General features: G+C 40.1%; 2 protein-coding genes across 3 annotated transcripts; both read left to right on the plus strand.

Annotated features, from left to right (window-relative positions):
- Positions 1-576: 576 nt before the first annotated feature.
- septin5a (septin 5a) lies at positions 577-18,592 on the plus strand. Of its 2 annotated transcripts, XM_034091497.2 has the most exons (12): positions 577-697; positions 842-855; positions 13,136-13,226; positions 13,328-13,414; positions 14,647-14,770; positions 14,895-15,029; positions 15,372-15,489; positions 15,582-15,683; positions 16,490-16,586; positions 16,670-16,805; positions 16,938-17,040; positions 17,411-18,592. In XM_034091497.2, the coding sequence occupies exons 1-12, from the start codon at positions 649-651 to the stop codon at positions 17,471-17,473; spliced, it is 1,119 nt and encodes a 372-aa protein (XP_033947388.1). In that variant the 5' UTR covers positions 577-648; the 3' UTR covers positions 17,474-18,592. The 2 variants fall into 2 exon arrangements, with proteins under 2 accessions (XP_033947388.1, XP_033947387.1); XM_034091496.2 differs by lacking the exons at positions 577-697; positions 842-855 and adding an exon at positions 11,237-11,757.
- Positions 18,593-19,414: 822 nt separating this feature from the next.
- On the plus strand, positions 19,415-22,617 carry gp1bb (glycoprotein Ib platelet subunit beta). Its single transcript, XM_034091500.2, has 2 exons — positions 19,415-19,494; positions 20,991-22,617. The coding sequence occupies exon 2, from the start codon at positions 21,002-21,004 to the stop codon at positions 21,623-21,625; it is 624 nt and encodes a 207-aa protein (XP_033947391.1). The 5' UTR covers positions 19,415-19,494; positions 20,991-21,001; the 3' UTR covers positions 21,626-22,617.
- The last annotated feature ends 255 nt before the right edge of the window (positions 22,618-22,872 follow it).

Below are 22,872 nucleotides of genomic sequence, written 5' to 3' on the forward strand. Positions count from 1 at the left end.
AGCCAAACATATTCAGTTTAATAAGCATGACAAAGCATAAAACGGCATGAAAAACGAATTGTATTAAATAATTTGAAAATAGTTTGACTTATCCTTGCAGCACTTCCCTTCAATATAAACAATTGCTAAGGGAAGTTAAGTGTTGAATCTGTAGGTTTATCTGACAGGATTATTTAATTGTGAATCCAATGATAGTGGAAACACCTTTTGGCCAATGATTTGTCAGAATGTTCACTTACAATTTCTTGGAAAATATGTCATTGATAATCATTCACATTTTTGGACAGATTGTTGAATTTGTTTATATAATAATTGAACACTGTACAAAACCTGTCTTGGACACCGGAAAGAAGTTATGGATGGGTGACAGCGAGGTTGGTTTGGACACATCTATGGATGAACATGTGTTTAGAGAACCCTCAGCCCCTCGTGGCATCCTTTAGGACCCCTGCTTGTAGTACCAATTGTATAAATATCCATGAAGTAGGACCCCTGCCTGCAGTGTGATTGGCTGTATGTGTGGAGGAGGGGCTTGCATCTGTCAGCTAGCCCCGCCCTCCTGCTGTCTGTCCGGGCTTTGGAGGCGAGGCGAGGGGCCGCGTTCTGTCAGCCGTCGCTTCGGTAAAATAGAGGAGGAGAGCGGGCAACATGTCGAGCAACATCAGGTACAAGAGCCGGATCCCGGTGAAAACAGGAGGTGAGCATGTTTTTCTGGATTATATATACAGCCATGTGTTTATGAGAGTCTGTGCACTGACTGCTTCATGTTTCTGTCTCCCTGGGCGTCGCTCTGCATCCCTGCACCTGCCTCCCTCCTCATCCATCCCGTTATGTCCAACAGAGGAAACCGCCGAGGTAAGAGACATCCTTTAAATTATTGTATTTAGATTTTAGATTTGCTGTTTAATATCGTGCGTTGTGAGCATTCAGCGTCTCCCGGGACGTCCTCGGTTGCATTATCATCAGCAATATTTACGTTTCAGGTCGCATGCACTCGGTTTTTTCCCCTCCCCGATGTGTAGGTTTGCCTGTCAGTTGTGTAAGCGCAGATGCTCTGAGGGCAGCCATGCCATCACAGGCTGCTCTGTGATGATGTGTGATCACCATGTGTGGCTCTGTGGCTCTGGGGGCATATGTGGAGCAGGCCGGAACCCAACATGTTACCCAAATGGCAACATGGCAACTTCCTCTCCATCCTTCTCGTTATTTGCGATCATATAGGACATTAAGTCGACTGATGGACTGACCTGATTATGACGTGGTATCAGCTCGGCTCCTGCCTACAGAGTGAACCTTGCTCACCATTGTTCAGCTCAGAAACACAGCTGCCACACGAGCCTGTAGGGAAGGTTGCATTGATGACCCGGGGCCTTCCTCCTCCTGCTCCTCCTCCTCCTCCTCCTCCCCCTCTACCCTTTGCATATAGTGTCTGATGACAGTATAAGGCCATGTGCACGTGCTGAGTCAGTGTGCTTGGATGATTCAGCTAACCTGATAGTTAACAGATTTAAAATCACGTCCTTCAACGACCTGGTTCAGATTCAGAATACTTTATTGTCCATTACATTTACATATAATGGTAATTTGTCTTTTGCACAGGCAAATAGGATAAAATAACACTCAACATACACCGTACTTAACAAAATTAGAGAAATTGCAACTTAAATTGACTAAATGGCAGTAAAAGTGCAGAGTGGTTTGTTCTTCCACTGGAATGGGTCCATTAAAGTATCAGCTGTGTTCATTGTAAATAATGTACTATAACATTACAATTAGGTGATGGTATTGGTGGTAGAATGTCCTAAGAATGATCCTTGAAGTTTGAAAAGGGGACTCAAGTTGAGTCAAGGTATATAGTGTGTGTGTGTGTGTGTGTGTGTGTGTGTGTGTGTGTGTGTGTGTGTGTGTGTGTGTGTGTGTGTGTGTGTGTGTGTGTGTGTGTGTGTGTGTGTGTGTGTGTGTGTGTGTGTGTGTGTGTGTGTGTGTGTGTGTGTGTGCGTTTGAGTAACAGGCTGTTATTCAGGATGGTCACAGCCGATGGAATAAAGGATTTCTCATGGTCCTTTTATCTGGCCATAGGGACCTTCAGTCTGAGGCCTGATGGTGGCAGCGTGAATGCTGGGTTGAGGGGATGGGTGGGGTCGTTGTGTATCTCGATTGCCTTCTTGGTTGTGAATTGGATAAACAGATCTTGCAATTGTTTTTCAAATGAGCATGAAGCACCACAAAGCTAAAAAGCATCAGGGGTTGTAATAACAAATGTGATATATTCTATATGATGGTATTTAACACGTTAGTTAAGGATCAACTGTAAAGTCTACATTAAGTAACAAAATAAAAAAGCAGCCTTTGCTTTAGTGAATTTGTATATCACTTAAACAATAATGTTCAGTTATCAATAATTGTCCAAGGGATGCACATAGAATCTTGATCCTTAACTTCCTAAAGAATATATATTTTACCCACAAATGATTCCCATCTTCATATTTGTCCAACACACACACAACCTGGATTAATATGATTGTTTCAGAGACCTACCTAAAATTAAAATCAATCGGTATAAATGTCTTAACACTCCTAAATGTGTAATGATTAATTCATGCCCAGTATTTTCATTACTACAGTTTTTACACCTTGTGAGTTTTTCTTCTTGGCTTTCAGCCGCTCTTCACTCCCACATACTGCATCTGATACTTGTGTATCATCCAGGCTGCGGAGGAGGACAAAAAAATACTAGTGCTCAGTGAAAGATGAGATCATAACTGTTAAAATAATCATCACTGATAATCAATCCTAAATCAATATTTCCCTTCTCCTTTTCCTCTCACTCTGCGTCTCACTCCTTCATATCCCTAAACGTTCATGTCACTTCCTTTGCTGTGATATTACGTTGCCAGGCAACAGTCTTTTTTTGTCCGTTTCCAGCACTTCTCTGATACAAAGTGAGTGGATGACACCATCTGACCTACCCACAATCCTGTGCTGTGATTATTCTGCGAGTGGGTTTGTGTATTCACTCGATAGTTGTTGTTTTTTTATCAGAGAAACTGAAAGAGGAAATACAAATAGATTTGTATTGTCATTATTCCATGTGTCATCACGATATGGTGAAAGATGACAGGAATGTGAATCACATCCAGAATCATCACAGCTGTAAAAATATCCTGACAAAATGTTAAAGTCTGGATACATGTTTTTATTTACAGAATTAAGAAATAAGATAGCAGTACTTGGTTTGTACGAATGATACAATAAAGAATAAAAGTGATTGATCATAGAAGAGTTTTTTATAGATAGTGTTCTCCATAACTAGAGCCTCAGTAGATCATAATACATCGCAGCCAGAAATACACTTACTATTAACTTTATATAATATTTTTTATACTTTATTTACTTAGGAAGTCAACGTTACTTCTGCTGAATAACAGTCATTGTAGCCACATGTGACAATTACAGGATAATGTTTGAAAAGTTGAATAGAAAAGAGCCACAATAAGCTACTGGTCATACAAGAAAGATAATTCCTGAAATCAGTTTTACAATTTATTAATTCAACTTTTTGTTTGTATAAGAATAATTGTCTGACTTTTAAAACCTTTACTTGTGTATCTGTCCTTACAACTGCAGACGTGTATGAGGAAATGTCTCGGCGTTATCACATCTGTTGTCACCTCGGTTTGAGAAGACATCAAAGTTCAGCGGCCACATCACACACGCTGGTGTGTCGCTGTGCGATACACAGATGTTGTATCACAAGCTTTTGCAACCGTGCACGTGTGACTCCCCTTCAGATGCACTCAGTATCCGCTCCACCCTCCCCTAACTCTCTGTCTTTAAACACTGTCGCTGCCACAGATGGGACCCTCACCAGCTCCCGGTGTGGACCAGCTGCAGAGCAGGAACCGGCATAATCGGGGGATTGGGTGGGGTATTAAATCTGGGATTTGAACCCCCTGTGGCTCCGGCTTTTCAGCAAAAAAATATATGCTTTAAGAGGACAAGGAGAGAGTGGCTGGTCAAATGACCTTGCACTTCTATGTCACACGTATTTTTATATTTTATATACATTTGTTTTTATATTTGGGATTGTGGGAAACAGTATTTCGATCTCTCTGTCTGTACACACAAACTGGAAGATTGACAATAAAGTTGACTTTGACTTTGATTACCATTAGATTAATTAATTTCCAGATTTTGTATTTTGTTCTTCCTTTAAATCGCAAAGAAAATCTTGGGAGTGAAATATTGAAACTCGACATGGAGTCTCTTTATGGATTCCTCATATTTTAGATGTCTTGTGCTTCACACAGTTTCCCAAAATGTAGACTGAGTTTTGATATTGTTCGAATATTTATAACACTTTAAGAAAAGTAAAATAAAGTCCTGTCGGATTGAGGCTGTGGCTCAGTGGGATAGTGCGCTGATCTTCAGGGGAGAGCAAGTTCGAGTCCCACTCCAGTCAGCATGTCGTTGTGTCATTGGGCAAGACACTATACCCAAAATTGCTCCTGTGGGGATTGCCCACAGTACTGAATGTATGTAAGTCGCGTCTAACAAGTGACAATGTTTGAGAGCACAGCATCAGCCTGAAATGACGATATAGTTACAGTGAGGGCACAGACTCAACACACAGTAAAGATTGCTTGAATACCAACAGTCTGTAATGAACACAGCCATGGAGGATAAAGCAGCTTCTGTCACCTTTGTGTGAGTTTCTGCCTCTACAGGTTCTCTTTGGAGGAGCTTTCCTCCGTGACAGTCAAAGCTCCAGTTGTTGTTCAGGTGTTGGAGGAGTTTCTGCCCTGCGGTGTTCACATGCACATTCTTTCATGTTGTCATGCTGCAAACACTCATGTTATGATTCAGTAGAGCGTAGGTGCTGCTTAGTGTTTCGTCTTGTACCTGAAGCAGCTCGGCTCCTTTCCTTCTCTGAGTTGTATACGCAACACTGCAACACTCGTCATGTCTCAAGAAGCTTTTAGAAAGCAACTGAGGCTGACCCAGATAAAAAGATTATTTGAAATCTTTTCAAGTATTTTGTCTGCCTTGATATGTTTTGTAAGATCAGTTCTTTGGAAATAGGGAGTCTGATGTAATCCATTAAATAAATATAGAGATTATTTTTATAAAATCAAACTGCAAAATAAATCTGAAATATTGCTTTAAATTCCCATCTAGGCATCATTTTGTTTTTCCCCATCATATCCTTGAGCTTGGCAGTTTATTTCTGACCTGGGAAACAACAGTCGACAAAACAATCTCAACTCAACTTGACCTTCTCCAGAGATTTTAAACTGAATCACTAGGTCTTCATTAGCTTATTAAGTTTGCTTCAAATGTTGATCTGGAAACGTTTTATTCTTTTTAAATATCAGTTGAAAACCAAAAGTGAGTTTAAAATTTAAGCCAGCAATCTTTAGTTTAAGGTCATTTTAACTATTTGTTTCTTATAGTCAACACATTCCAAGACAAATACAATGTGTTGTTATAAGGATCTAATCATAGTTTGATCTATACTGTGAGTATTAGAAGTTGTTTCCACCATTTTTATTTTACAAAACTGTCTTTCCTGACGACATCTGATTGAATCCTCCTGCTGAATGTTCTGGGATGTTTTTAATACATTTCAGGGTTACAGCCATGCTCCCACAAGCGTCCATTGTCAGTAAATGGCCGGATGCTAAAACTGGGCTACGATGGCCAAGTGTCCTTCAGTGAAGCTATTTGTTGTTGCCTGAGCAATAACATGCTGTCAGATTAGCATGTTAAAGAGCTGAGTGCACACAGGCTGCTGCATCTCCAAGGAGAGAAAGCAGGAGGGGGCCGGGGGGCTTAGGGGTTCATTGATGGTGTTTTTGTACCCCTCTCCCTCATCCATCCTATCTCCTCTTATCTCTCCCTCCACCCTCTGTTGCCTCACACGCTGGTGGGCAAGCTACATATTTAAGAGACCAATCAGGGTTAATGGTGTGAAAATGTCAGCTGCACGGCTGGGGGAAGCACAGAAGTCATCAGTAAAGGTCGGCTGGATCACAGGCTGCAAATTCGAGATCGTTGTGAGCCTGCAGTTTTCAAAGCAGGGGTTAAAAAAACCCTCATTACTGAAGTTTGGTGGAAGTACTTTTTTGACTACCAGTAATTCCTCTTTTACTTAGTTTACCATTTTTCTTTAAATGATCACTAGGTTGTTAAAATAAATCTTTAATGTATACAGGATTTACAAATGTAATATAGCAGCATACACCCCTATGCTTTGGAAGGTTATAGTGGAGTGATGTCTACCTGAGCAGAACATTCTGAAGTTACACTTCCTCTGCGTGAGTTTTAATCCTAATTTTCTCAGTACTTTATCACATAGCCTGCTAAGTGTGCATGTGAGTCCTTGTGTGGCTTGCCCCTGAGACTAGCTAATAACCCCTGCTTGGCATTGCGCTAATATGGAGTATACCGCTGAGATTGCCGCCCTGACTTTCTGCGTATCCATTTAGGCTAACAATGTTAGCTCCTTCGTGTTGAGGCAAATCCACTTCCTTGGATTTTTAATAAATGATCTTTAAAGTGTGAAAGTATAAAACACAACACATACTGTAACACATTTTCCTCACAAAGACAAAATGTTGAATTGAAAAGCAATGCAACGTATCTTTCCCTCATTCAATATACAGAGGGATTCAATGCTATCAGCAGACTTTCTCTGGTATTGGAGAGCGTCACTATATTAGGGCTGGTAGATGTCATCTTGTTAAAATGTTAAGGATAGTAAATAAGTAACTTAGTAACCTTTAAATCAAACTAACTCTTCTAAGAGCTGCTTTTGTACCTATCCTTTTTCAAGTCTTTGATGGAACATATTCCTGTCTTCCTTTGCACAACGATCTGCACAAAATCGGACACATGGTGCTATGGTGGTGTTTGTCATCAACTGTAATCTGAAAGAGGGAGTTGTTAAATGTGTGATGAGCCTCTTCATGGTCAGTGAACATTTATGAAAGTCTTCTCCAGCCTAACTATGTGTCTGTGTTGGGATGTATCATCACTGCAGCCTCTTGACAGTGTTTGGCAGTAGATGATGGGTACGCTTTCGGACTGAAGTCATTTGGATGTGTGTGTGTGTGTGTGTGTGTGTGTGTGTGTGTGTGTGTGTGTGTGTGTGTGTGTGTGTGTGTGTGTGTGTGTGTGTGTGTGTGTGTGTGTGTGTGTGCGCATGTGTGTGTGCGCACGCATGTGTGCGTGCGTGCGTGCGTGCCCTGCCAATAGAGTTGACTCCTGGGGCCTTTTGAAAGCCGTTTCCGTTAAGACCACGACTTTCTATGACTGAGAGGAAGAAGCTGAGCGCTGCCTGCTGATCTCTGTCTCTGCAGGACCGTCCAGCATCTTTACTCACTGACACCAACAGTCATGGTCTGACAGCAAGGAAGTCTTTATTTTGAATTGTGGTAAGAGCAGAAAACCACAGAAGAAGCACAAAGTCAGAGACCTATTGTCAACATGAGGATCCTGCACATCTTTCAGTTCTCTTTAAACACAATGATGTCCAAATGACAGTTGGTAGATTAAAATGAAAGAAATAAGTAGGCTAATCTTTATTTGAAAAGGTCATTTTAAAGCATTGCAAATTAATTTGGTTGATTTAAAATGAAATTCACTGACAGAAAGTTGATCTGCAAAATCCTTCTGTTGCCAACAATTACCTAGTTAATGCTTCTGTGAAGATTTAACATTAAACTTTTTCCAGGGTTTGGACAGTCAGTTCGTAGACTTAAGAAATGAACATTTGAAAAACATTACCAGCAGTTATTTGCGAGGGAGAAAAGAAGAACAGAAAATAACAAGATGATGTCTACAAACATTCACATGAAGTTAATAAACCACAACCTATATACAGTTCTACCATCATGTCAAAGCCAAACACCACAAGATGTTTTTTTACTTGCCTGCTGACTGCTTGCTGCCTGCTTCCTGACCTCAGACCTGACGTCCACTCGACCTTCCCTTTAAGTTTGACATTGACATCAGGAGAGCAGAAAGCTTACACATCTTCCGGCGCAGACTGAAAACTCATCTCTTTCGACTCCACTTCGAGCAATAAAATGAAATAAAAAAGCACTCATATACTAACAAACGACTGGCTTATCTAAAGCCAGTTGAGTAGCACTTGAAATGTTTTGGCTCTATGAAACCTAATGTACTTATATGATTCTGTTTTCTTCAAGTTTGTATCTTGTTGGTGGAATGCACTTATTGTAAGTCGCTTTGGATAAAAGCGTCAGCTAAATGTAATGTAATGATTAGCTGGAGGATGCCAAAAACAACTTAGTACCTCTATAACAGCAAAAGCCAGAGTGCCCTTTTCTTACGATATACAGTTTTCAGCATAACAGAAACCATGACAATGTCTTGCACATTTCCCAACCTTTTCCTCCAGACCTTCAGGCATTGATGGTGGATAATGTCTGAATTAATTGGTGTTTCATGAGGTGTTTCATGTGTTTTTCACATGTGTTAAAAGGGTCTGTATATTCAAGAGTAATTACGTGTTGATTACATTTTCGGTTTTCCAATTGCGGAACAAGTGGTCCGATTGAATGAATGGTTGCATCTTAAAACTCTGTGTCACCTTATATTATCCAAAACTGTCAAGAATAAATCCGGTTGCATCTCTTTCTTAAGTGCCCTAGAAAACTAAACTGAACTAGAGCGCAGACCTGCATGAAAAATCAGTTTCCATAAATTATAAATAATGCGTATGATCGTAAAAATTCAGAAATGTTGAGCCTGTCCCCAGCCTAATGTGTATCAACAGATCATAACCCACCTCTTTGATCTAAATAGTCGCTTTTTCATAATCCAAGCCTATTTTCATGTGTGACCTGAGAGGTGAAAGCAGCAGCAACAACCTGACATGGTGACAGGAGGTTGTGAATGAATAATATTAATAGAGACACAACTTTTTGGCTTCTCTTAGTAATGACAGATTTTTGATTGATCACATTTGCACAACAAAAGAGGCGTGACAAACATTAAGCTGGTATCTGTCTGGTCATAGGAGAAAGGGACAGATGGCCTCTGATAAAGACCTAAGGTGGGGGTGTAGCCGGGGGGGGCTATTGTTACACCATTTCAAGACATCTGTTCTTCTCTTTTATTCAGATTGCTCCCCCGACACACTCTTTCATGTCTAAAATGATGCAAACTCTTCATCTTGCACCACCATGTTGTTTATTTCTTTCATGAGGCTCAAACTTTTATTTACACCATTGAATGCTTACAACCGGCTTAGACTATGTATATTTGAAAACATAAACTTATTATCAGATTCCTCTGTCGCCCCCCAGTGGTGTGGAGTGTGATTGTTACATCCTGTACGTGGCATCACTGTGGGGTGTGTACTTTTGGGAAAGAAAGGGTGAAAAAAACTGCTTTTATTTCAAAGAGCATTTAAGTTCTGCGGCCCACATAATGTATGAGCCGGACACGCACGCACGCACGCACGCACGCACGCACGCACGCACACACACACACACACACACACACACACACACACACACACACACACACACACACACACACACACACACACACACACACACACACACACACACACACACACACACACACACCACCATCACATCTGGAAGCAATCCACTGCAACCTCTGCCATGAAATGTACCTCATTCACCTCTACACACACACACACACACACACACACACACACACACACACACACACACACACACACACACACACACACACACACACACACACACACACACACACACACACACACACACACACACACACACACACACACACACACACACCACACACACACACACACACACACACACACACACACACACACACACACACACAGAAAAACACACACACCACCATCACATCTGGAAGCAATCCACTGCAACCTCTGCCATGAAATGTACCTCATTCACACACATACACACACACACACACACACACACACACACACACACACACACACACACACACACACACACACACACACACACACACACACACACACACACACACACACACACACACACACACACACACACACACACACACACACACACACACACACACACACACACAAAACCACCACATCCTTTACATTACTGTCTAGACGAGATCTTCTCAATTTCAGCTAGGACTCATAGGTATCTGCTGTGGGGATTTACTTTAATCACCAAAGAAAACCAATCCATTCATTAATGTAAAACATGTAACATTATTCAAGGTAATGTTTGATATTTTAGTAAATATGCTAATTTGCTTTTTTGCCTAATACAACTCACACTGTACATTTATAAATATAAAATTTATCATTTTATATATTGTTATTGCATACATTTCTCCTTTCACTTATGATTCAAAAGTATACATTGTTATCCCAAATTACTATTACTTTTAAAACATGCCTATAGTTGAGTTAAAATAGACTTAAAAATAAAAAAAGAAGGAAAATACCATTATGATCATATTAGCTATAGCATTGACCCGAGGACCCCGTGTCTTATTGAGATGTTTACCAGTTTGAGCAGTTCCTATATAAAAACTAGAGAAAAGTACAGAAAATAAATATAGATTGGAGTAGCAAAACTCAGCTTGTTCTTCTTTTATCTAACAATAACAATTGTACACCCCCTCTGGTTTATCTATTTGTTTGTTGGAGGCTGACCATAGGTTAGAGACAGATTTAACTTCCTAAATTATAAAGTTATTATGTTACTATATAAAGTTGTTAAAACACTACAACAGTGAAGTGTTTAAATCAGTCAATATCGGTCTCATGGAGCATTTGTTTTCAGGAAAAGTAATTTTACTTTTCTTTCAATACGTGTACCAGTCGATACTTTGGTTATTTTACTTAAGTAAAGGTTGTAAGATTATGTGAAACATGAACAAAAGGATTCAATAAAAATGTCACCTTTGGCTTAAGGCACTGACTGTAAACCTCTTGTCTAAACAACACACACACCCGTGCTCAGACACAAGTTTATTTACTTGTTAATCTGATAAACTCTCTCCACAAGCCTGTACTTGCAGCGTTTGTTTCTTTATCTGTTGTTTATTCTACAGCTTATTGGACCGTCAAGTTCACACTAGTTATTTTGTTACAAAACGTTACGTCTGTTGCTTCTCCCTGTGCATCTCTCTGTTGAGCATTTCTCTGTTGAGCATTTCTCTGTTGAGCATTTCTCTGTTGAGCATTTCTCTCGGTGTAGAGTAGAGTTTTATTTTTCAACTGTCTGAGCTGGGGGAGGGAATCCATGCTGTATGAATGAGTTTCTTTTAGCCGTTTGCTTCTTCCATCCCTCCCTTGTTTCCTCCCTCAAATTGCCACTTCTCTCTTACTCCCGCTCTCCGTCTCAGAGAGAATTCCTCTGTACCTGTCTGAACAGGGAGAGTCGGAGCGCTGCAGAGGAAAGAAAGAAAAGAAAGGGAATCAAGAGAAGGAGAGTCGGAGGAACATAAGGCGCACATTTAAAGAGCACAAACCGGGTAGAGGTGTGTTTGAGACATTTCCAGAAAGAACACAGGGCGAAGGTTTATCGAGATCTCAAGGCTCCAAGTTGTGCTGTTTTTCTGATCCCTGCTGGACTGTTTTACAACTTTCTGAGACCAGTGGCTATTTTTGGTCTGTGAGTGTTGGAGCGGTTTGGGATGGATGCCATCATGCTGCAAGAAAAATTGGTGGAACGGCTGCTGTGCCCACGAGTGAGAACCGCCAGGCAGAAGGTAAAAACATTGGATTCCTAAGGGATGAATAGACAAAAAGAGTGGAAATCAATCAGGACAATTGAAAAATACAATGAAAAATATAGACAAAGAGTAGAGGATTACTTTATAAGCATAAGTGTAGAAGACCTTACTCCCCTGGACTCAATGCCAGCGTCTTTTGATGTAATCTCTGCCTTCTATAGAGGTGTGTGTGTGATTCCTCGAGGGACAGATTTACTGTGCTTTTATGATTACTCACTGATTTATCTACAGATTTCCTCATTCTCTGGCTTCCTGACAAGTGTGTCTGCCATGAACTGGTTGCACAGCCTGAGTGTGTGTTTTTGTAAAAGTTATCCTCACCCTGGGGCGCTGTCGGAAATGCCTATGACAAGTTATGACAGTTTATGAGGACTCTGACTGTTTGCTTGGCTTGTGTGTTTGCACAGTGAAAAAGAGCTTTTCAGGTCTGTTGAATGTAGCTTCTGTTTGTGTGTGAATGCTCTCAATGGACCTCAAGTGTGTACTTTTACCCACACATGTCAACGGGCACTTTCGGGTAAAGATGACGTTGTGCCAGATCCAGCAGAGAGCCGCAGCACTGAGCCTCTCTGTGTGGAACAGCGAGAGACTGCTATCCTGTCGCTTATTGTGTTTCAGCGAGGCTTTAAGAGGAATAGTGAGGCGTTGGTTTATTCTCAGCTGCTTCAGAGGAATGCTGTGCACATGTTTTTCCACCATGCAGTTTTCTGTCTGTTGTGGTGATTTTTACAGCATCAGAGGCTGCCAGATACATGTTGTGTTCCCAATAGAAACCCTCTGACGCTCTTACACTTATTGGGTGTTATTTTGAAGCTGTTTGCTGCTTTTGATGTTTTATTGTAGTCCTGAAACAATTAGTCAACTATTCAAGTAGTAAAACAATTCTGTTAAAAGTCCATAGAACAATTGGTTAGTAAAAGGGCATTAGCTACAAAATATAGTAAAAGTAAAATGATTTATTATGTAGATGGTGCCATTTCTGAAAAATGTATATTTTATTATTGAATTGGAAATGGAATTATACAACCCTACCCTATGAAGGCATACCAAGTTTGATCTTATCTCAACCTTTATTATTATTACAGTATTATTCATCATTTGTCTGTTAAATATACCTTATTTTTATCTTCTGGATGACCTTAGGTTATCATAAAGTAAAATATACAATATTTGTTTAATTTATTAACACAGCTGCCAATTTTTTTTTCTGTCAACCTACCTTTCCACTAATCAATTTGTTTGAACTCTACAATAAGCCGCACTCGTTCAGTGACTGATACTTTCTTTTACAAATCATGCATTAATACTAATACTCAGGACAACTAACACCTTCTTCTTTGTCTTTCTGTCCCAGGAGAAACAGTATGTGGGTTTTGCCACTCTGCCAAACCAGGTCCACAGGAAGTCTGTGAAGAAAGGCTTCGATTTCACACTGATGGTGGCAGGTCAGTAACTGGAGATGCAATTTAAGATGTAATTTATAAACTGACAAATGATACTACTAATACTTAAATGATATCATACCATTAAATATGTCTGTCTGCAGGAGAGTCGGGGATGGGTAAATCCACTCTGGTCAACAGCCTGTTCCTCACCGACCTCTACAAAGACAGGAAGTTACTGAATGCTGAAGGTGAGTTTATATGCTATTCATTATGCCTCTGCATCATAATGAATGCACTGTTCGATCAATACAAGCACTCTGAGGTCTGGTACTTATGTCAATACACGTAGGTATGTATAAACTAGCCCACAGTGTATCTTACATTTACATATCAGCTGCACTGAAGAAGTTTAAAGCGACACGGAAGTCCTGTGAACCCGTCGCTACTTATATCTATGGCCATTCATTTGTGATCAATATATTATTTTGTTTGGTATTTATATGTACAAACAAAATGTAATCATTTCAAAAAAAGTATAGTGATACAGATATGTCAGATCACACAAAATGACCAACATTAAAGTTCAAAATGTAATGTTAAATGACCCTGGGAAACATAATTCATAACAACATGTCAGATGTGTTGGACAGCTAACATCGGTTTTACAGTAGTTCAGTTTGCTAGGCAACAGTTACACGTGCCTGTTACTGACAGAAAGTAAATATTCATTCATTATCTACGCAGTAACTAGTTCGTGTGGTGCAACAGGCTACATTTAGTTAAGTGAAAACTGTGATGGAAACTTCTGAAGCAATGGAGACAGGACTCAGAGAGACACGGGGAGAGCAGGAACTTTGATGGTTCATTTGGAGCTTCGGCCGGAGAATTCACAAGACATGTGCTGTGCCACGAGTGGAAACAGCGGATGCCAAACAAATTCTGAAGATCTCTACCTCAGACCCATGTATTTAGCTAGTTCTGAGAGAATAATCAACATGCTGCATAACAAGATAAAACAGGCAAAGCACAATAACACCTCTATCAGCTGATGCCAACAGGCAGGAACAGGGAGACAAAACACTGAGAGCACAGCAGCTCAAGGTTGCAGGCCTGTGCTCATAAGGGCAGTACAAACTGATAAACTGGGTCAAAGTCATGGGCCCAGGAAAATATTCTCCCCAACGAAAAACACAGACTGTATAAAACACATTTTTAATGGGTTACAATTAAATGACAGAACAACTGATGCAGCAGGCTCACAGGCACAACATGATTAAGCCTTGTTTTGTAAATGTTAGTAAAAGTCTGAACGGGCTATGGGATTTGTCCTCTATAAAATATTGAATAAGAATAGCTCTGTTTTTTTTATATCAAATGAATCAATATGTTGATAAATCATGCCACTGTTGCTAAAAGCAGAACAACAAAGATGCTTTCCTTCATTTGTCTCATTCTCCTTCTCTGTGTGGGTGCTTTGCAGAGCGGATAAACCAGACTGTGGAGATCATCAAACACACTGTGGACATCGAGGAGAAAGGAGTCAAGCTCAAGCTGACCATCGTCGACACGCCGGGGTTCGGAGACGCCGTCAACAACAACGAGTGGTGAGCTGGGAGACCTGCTTCTCTGACACTGCCTCATTCAGCCTGCAAGCTACAATTCACAGTCTGTGTTGTGTGTGTTGTGTGTGTGTGTGTGTGTGTGTGTGTGTGTGTGTGTGTGTCCTAGCTGGAAGCCAATCACTGACTACATAGATCAGCAGTTTGAGCAATACTTCAGGGATGAGAGCGGACTGAACAGAAAGAACATCCAGGACAACAGAGTCCACTGTTGCCTCTACTTCATCCCTCCATTTGGGCACGGGTAATTACACACACACACACACACACACACACACACACACACACACACACACACACACACACACACACACACACACACACACACACACACACACACACACACACACACACACACACACACACACACACACACACACACACACACACACACACACACACACACACACACACACACACACACACACACACACACACACACAGTTACACACACACGCCTTTTTCATTATTGGTGCAGGAAACGTCTTTTCTACCTGTGTATTTTCTGCACGGCATCGTCGCTTTAAGGTGTCTTGATTAGGGAAATGTACTCTCGCTGTACTTGACGCTGGATTCCTCTCTGCAGACTGCGTCCGGTTGATGTCGAGTTCATGAAGGCTCTACATGAAAAAGTGAACATAATCCCACTCATCGCGAAAGCCGACTGCCTCACGCCCAACGAGATAAAGAAGCTCAAAGACAGAGTGAGTCTCCGAGCTGCAGCTCCACAGTGAATTCAGCATGTTAAACTATATGCAGATCATTCACTGTGACCATTACTCTGATTTATCTTTAGATACGAGAGGAAATAGACAAGTTTGGGATTAAGGTGTACCAGTTCCCTGAATGCGACTCTGATGAGGACGAAGAGTTTAAACAGCTTGACAAAGAGCTGAAGGTGAGTCCAGTTCATGAACGCATTCATTCTTCATGGAATTAGCTGTACCTCTAAACACAGATTAAGGTAATTTACACAGAAACGTTTTAGGACCAGGCGTGCTGGGAAAAAAATATTTTACTCTTTGATTTTGGGATGAGTAAATGTCTAGACTCCTCTAATGTTCTCATGCCGGTCCCTCTTCAGTACCCCCCTTCTCTGGAGTTTACAGGACCACTTTTTGTCACTCAGAGCCAAAGCCAGGATTTTACAGATACTGGAGAACACACCCTCTCTTAAAGAATACTGACAACACTGTTTATTTGTTTACTGAATGTTTAATGTGTTTAGCTGTATGGTTAGTTTTTCTGTAAATCATATTTCCCAACATAAATGCCTCTATTGCTGTTTTAAAGTAATCTTTTTCATGACTGGGAATAAATCCTGGTGTGGACATACTTGATCCACTCCCCAAATATGTTAAACAGGACCTCAGGGTTGTCACTCACTCCTCTTTAGAAGACTAGTCATCATTAATGTTAGTTTCACTTCTCTATATATCCTCCCTTCTTATCCTGATCTACTTACTGACATTAAAGCCCTGTCAATGACCCTAACATGACGTGTCGGAGCATTGAAACGTTTTTGGTTTGTGCCGTGTATCACAGATCAGCTGGGAAAATCTGTGAAAGAAAAGTAAACAACCATCTGTTTTTCTGCATGTGTATAACTCTGTGAGTATGAACTGGGGCCAGCATGCTCAGTCAGCTGTCTCTGGATGGTTCAGGGTTAAAATAACAAACCGGCCCTCATGTCTTTGTGTGCAGGAGTGCACCCCCTTCGCTGTGATCGGCAGTAACACAGTGGTGGAGGCGCGGGGGCAGAGAGTGAGAGGGAGGCTGTACCCATGGGGGATCGTTGAAGGTGCGTTTATCTTCCTGTTATTACACTGAGTTTGAATGTAATAGCTTGGATTATTAAAATATTTTTCCTACTGCTTTTCTCAGTGGAAAACCAGTCGCACTGTGACTTTGTGAAACTGAGGAACATGCTGATTCGCTCACACATGCACGACCTTAAAGACGTGACCTGCGACGTGCACTACGAAAACTACAGAGCGCAGTGCATACAGGAGATGACCAGGTTGGTGTGAACAGGAGAGGGAACATGTTTTGTAAACGTCTCAGATAACTACTGATCTTCACAGTTAGTATCCTACAGTTTTGCCTGAGTCACCTATTCTCCCCCCTATTATCTTTTTCTCCTCATCCTCAGTAAACTGGCTCAGGACAACCGAATGGAGAGTCCCATCCCCATCCTGCCACTGTCCACACCGGATGTAGAGACTGAGAAACTTATCAAGCTAAAAGATGAGGAGGTATGAAGCCACTTTATTTGTTTCACCAAACAGTTCATGTTTTGATTTCTGATCGAATATGGTTTTTTTCATTAATGTATCCTAGAAGGGTATACATATAAAAAAATAAAGATTAAACAAATGCAGAAAATAACAATTAGATATAGCATTTACATATAAGTACAAAACCCTCTGGGGATTCTGTTATGTTTTTTGAGTGCTATAATGTGGATGTGGGACTAAAATCCAACTTTTCATCATCAATATCGTGAAGGAAAACAGTGATTACTTTCTTAGTCCTAGAGTCTGTAATATTTTGTCTTTTTTCCCATTAAATGAACACTAGCATTACATGCAGGAGGTATTCATGAGCGTTTCTCTCTGTGTGCAGCTGAAGAGGATGCAGGAAATGCTGAATAAGATGCAGCAGCAGATGCACGACAAAGAGCAGTGATGTCAGTCTGTGATGCAGCGCCACCTGCTGTTTCTCCCCCGAACTGCAGGGAGACCTGCATACTTTGAACATGGAAATCTCTTGTTATTGGCAGCTCCGGCTGTACGTTTATCCTCAGTTTGGTGCTTTGTATAGTTTGTCTGCCTGGACGGTTGTTTGTCAGAGGGCGTTTTTTGTCTCTGAAACTCTCCGTTTGTCCACCTTGAGCCTCTTGCTGTGGTTTAACAGTCTTAACATACAGTATATAATATAATTGCGTAATTTAAATTACTACTCTGTATCTAATTTATAAATACAATGCTAAACTTTTTGGATATTTTGTCAGGGTATGATGTTTTGTAAAGAAATGTAGGTTGTTGGTGATGTTAACGTTTGATGGATATTGTTTTTATTATATATATGTGTGTGTGTGTGTGTGTGTGTGTGTGTGTGTGTGTGTGTGTGTGTGTGTGTGTGTGTGTGTGTGTGTGTGTGTGTGTGTGTGTGTGATGCAATTCATGATATTTCCTCCAGTTGTCCGTCCATATAACTTTTAACCACGTTGGGTCTTATTCTTTTTTTTTTAAATCCAACTTTTTCTCTTGTTATTTTGCTCTCTGATCCCCATAAATGTCTTTCCTGTGACATTTATCACATATGGCAAGTCAACATATCTTTGACTGAAAATGCACTTATTGCCAGTAGCTATCTGTGAATGGAGGATAAAGCCTTTGACATAATGAGAGCGTCGGTGCAGTTCAGGGTGCATGTGCAAGCATGTTGCCATTACTCATCCGCTAAAGGCTGTGGGCATATTTCTGCTGCTTTATAGCCGATGCTTGTATTCAAATACATAAGTATGCTTTGTTGCCGTTACGGTAAAAAATAGACCAATAATAACATAAAATGATAAAGAGGAGCAGCTGCTGTTTGTGCTTCTGTTTAAAATCTCTCTGATTGAAAGTGAGTTGATGCATTCTGCTAGTGAAGATGTGTATCCTATGTGCGAGTGTTTTTGTGCGACTGTGTGTGTGTGTGGGCTGATGCTGAGAAACAGTACATATTTTGCCTGAATGCTGATAAGCTCAGCCTGTGCCCCATTTATAAAAGTGTGACAAATAAACTTTAGTTTCTCGTCAATCGTTTGTCTGAGTATTACAGCGTGAGCTCGACATCCTCCGTCACTTCCGCCTGTCAGTCTGAGCTCAGAGCTGCAGCATTATCTGCTGAGTCATGTTTATCTGCTGCAGCCACTCTTCCTCTGCTCTGCACTTCATCTGCTGCCTATCAGAGCAGAACAGAAACTGCATTTCCCTTTACAGGGACTTTGACTATATTACAAAGTAAAAATGTACAAGTCAAATTTCTGAATTCAAACTTAACTAAAAATAAAAAAGTAATGTTTGTAACAACATGGATAATATCGTAATGTATCTGTTGTTATGTGTCTTATTAATCTGAATCTTAAAAGTACCTTGTATTTTTTAATAAATGACAATTTAACTGACAATTACAATGTCTTAAATACACAACTTTTTACAGGTAATTAAATTACTGATAATATTAAGCAATCATTATTACAGTTGTTTAGCTTGAAGCTGACCTGCTGACTAAAAACTCTTTATTAATTGTAGGAAACTTTAAAGTGCACAATCACTCAGTTTACCAAACATATTTTCCAGTGAACTTCCTAATTCATTAAAAAATAACAACCGCTAAGATAAAGAGTCGTTGGAGATACTTCTCATGTCCTATTAGACGTCTTTGTGCGTGTTCATAATTGTCAGAGGTCTTTATCAGTTGGTGGCAGCTGGCTGTCTCTCACACACACACACACACACACACACACACACACACACACACACACACACACACACACACACACACACACACACACACACACACACACACACACACACACACACACACACACACACACACACACACACACACACACACACACACACACACACACACACACACACACACACAGCCTCTCAGAGGGAAACACAGACCACTCCTGAAGACACGCAGCACTGAAGGTAAATGACTCTCCTAAGACATTTTAGTTCTGTATCTTTCTTAACATTATTGATGCTAAACAATTGTTTCCTGGCTCAATTTAATGTAACTTTATTTCTGATGCAAAGGACTATATCAGTAGAACAATAATGCAAAAATAAAATATCATGGTAATTAAAAAAGCTGTCAAGTCCAGTTTGGCAGAACTACTATTTTAAAGGAGTAGAAAGAGAATGTAAAAGATTAGTTTAAAAATAGTATCCCACCTAAATCTACACACGGTGTCAGTGCTTTATGCCCTATCTGTTTATCAAGGGTTCTCACATGGGGTCTTGGCCACAGACTGGAATGTCCTGACCTCAGGGTTGAGATTTTGATTAAGAGAAGACACAATGAGTTAAAAATACATCTGAAAGCATGCTTTGGGTTGTCAAATGTTCCTTGTGTATGATATGTATTGAACCAATGACATCAACACAGTACTACGTTTAAGTAAATTGTATGATGTTGTTCTGATCTGAAAGAATATATGGCAGAAAAACAATTAAAAAACCTTCACCTTCACACAACGCCACAAAGTACATCCTCAGAACCACAGAGCTGACATACAATTAAGAGCTTTAAGTTTCATAATGATTGGATCGACTGAAGAACACCTTCATTGTTTTTCTCATCATTTTAGATTCAAACAGCTCTTGAACTACATAATAAACATCAATGAAACATGAATAAAACAGTGTTCAATAACACTACAAAGAAATATTAATAAGTACATGAATGTAATTTATCTGTTTTTAGATAACACTGTTCCAATGTGAAGTCATTACTTTGACAGTACTTTTACCTTAATTGATATGCCAGTCAGCAGTGCGGAATATTAAAGTTGAGTTTTTTGCAAACTTGTTTAATATATCTAATGGTACTGGTACTTCAGTGACAGCTGAATAATCACTTTTTTTTTCTCAAGATAGATAACATACAGTCAAAAGCAGACCGTGTACCGATTGTAGGAATAGTTTCTGTTTTTAAGTGTTCCTACAGATTAACAAGAGGTACAACAAGTCTTTGCTGCTTCTTTATTTTCCTTTTTGTCGAATGTAAAACATAAAATTAATCCAAGTTACCAGTATTTGAATAATTACCCTTTACTCAAGTAAATGCATCCCACTGTGGTGGAAAACTGTGCATTCAAAGTTTTCAAGTATAAAATGACCCGCTCCTTATGCAAAAGTTTCCAAAACTTGGTTTATTATTGAATTACTGCCTAGCTTATAATGTTCTTCCCCTTGGGTCAAAGTATTATCTTGTCCTTACTGATGATAATGATTATTTGTTGATAATATTTTGATTTACAAATATAACTGCAAAGTAACCGATGTCATATTAACATTATGAAGTCAAAAGTACAGTATTTGCCTGCAAAAAGTAGTCAAAGCAGGAAGTAGCATGGGTCAGAAATACTCAAGTCTCAAATGTTCACTTGGGTACACATGAATCTTTGTTCTCTTCTCTCCAGTGATTGGTACCATGAAGGGGCTTCTGCTCCTGTGTCTGCTCCCCTTGTTTGGAGGTCAAAAGTCATCCGCCTGCCCTCACCTTTGCTCCTGTCATGGTGGTCAGGTGGATTGCAGCAGCAGGTCTCTCACCTCTTCCTCACTGCCCACCAGTTTCACTGCAGGAACTACCTCCCTCTTCCTCCACAACAACCTGCTGACCCACCTCCCTAACGGGCTACTGGAGGATTTGACCTCTCTCCGCTCCGTCTCTCTACATGGAAACCCCTGGGAGTGTGACTGTGGCGTCCTCTACCTGCGTGCCTGGCTGCTGCGTCAGCCCATCTCCCTCAAGTCACATCTGGGCGTCAACTGCAGCTCCCCTCCCGGCCTGAGGGGGCGGCTGGTGGTGTATTTAACGGAGAAGGAGGTCCTGGAGTCCTGCCACTACTGGTACTGCGACCTGGCTCTGGCCTCGCAGGTGTGTCTGTTTGTGTTTGTGGTGGTGCAGGCGGCTCTGCTCGTGGCTCTCATCGTGTTTCTGAGAAGATTCGAGAGGCTCTTCAAAGAGGCAAGGAGAACCTCGGAGGAGAACTTCACATTTGGGGAGGGTCTGAGGGATAACATATACGGGTCCTTAAAGGACGGCAGCATCTGACCTGCTGCTGTGGTTTTTTAGATCCAAAGTAATGAAGGATATCGGTTTATTTATTCAAACACTGGAAAGAATATGTATTTATTGTTTTGGTTTTTCAGAATCCAAATTTAATTTGTTTTAATTGGTGGATAAATGAATAGGCCCACAGGGCTCAGACCCAGGGGCCAAAAGTGTCAGGGGCCCCTATTGACTTCATATATAAAATGTAATTTAAAGAGACATGTACAAACCAGGAATAAATTCAAAATGACCACAAAGAGACATACAATGAATACATAGAGTACAAAATTACCATAAAGAGATGCAAAACAACCACAGACAGAAGATAGCTTCAAAAAAGAGACACAAAACAACAACAAAAAGAGGATAAACAACTTTAAAGTCTGGGGGTTTTGCTATTATGTTGAGGAGGTGGTGGAGTTTTCTGCATGTCTGTGCAAAGGGGCAAATTAAAAGAAAACCTGTATAGTGAATCATAACAGAATTGCAGATGCTTCCAAACAAGCCGAAGAAAAAGTGGAAGGGTATTTAGCTCTGTACTGTAACTGGAGATTCGTGAACACCTGACTACTACACTTTATTTATTTTTTATTAAATGTGTGAACCATCTGTGTATCCATGGACCATATACCACTGTAGAAATAGTCTATAAAAAGAACGATGTAAATTGATCTGCACTAAAGTTCGACCAATACTGGATTTTTGAGGATGAATGTTGTTATTTGAGTTTGAAATGGGCTTCTGTATTGGATGATATTATTTTTAAACATTTTACGTTTTTTGATTAGAGTCCTGAAATATGGGTATTCAACTGTTGTGACTATTACATGTACTGAAAAAATAAATTTAAATTGTAAAATAAACTTGCCAGTATACTGTCTGGTGGGCATACTGCAAGTTGCAATTCTTTGTAATTTGTCAGTTCACTATTAATGTTGATTAAAGTAATAAAGCAATTGGTTGAACTGTGGTGCACAGTTGTACTCATCAAACATGCTTACAATGTGTATTTATTGACATTATAAATTGGTAAATGAAGAAAAAATTCAACTGACTGACTGAAAGAAAGGATTATGTTGGAAATTGACTACTCCATTAATTGTTTGTTATGTCTGACATTTGCATTATGTTTTTCTAAATGCATTATAATTTCATAAAACATATTTTTGGTCATCAAGAATTGGAGGACATTTTCATCAATGAAATATAAAATAATCCATGCCCAAAATGCTAAAACATTCACTTGT

This window comes from Pseudochaenichthys georgianus, chromosome 9 (genome assembly GCF_902827115.2).
Source record: "Pseudochaenichthys georgianus chromosome 9, fPseGeo1.2, whole genome shotgun sequence".
NCBI lineage: Eukaryota > Metazoa > Chordata > Actinopteri > Perciformes > Channichthyidae > Pseudochaenichthys > Pseudochaenichthys georgianus.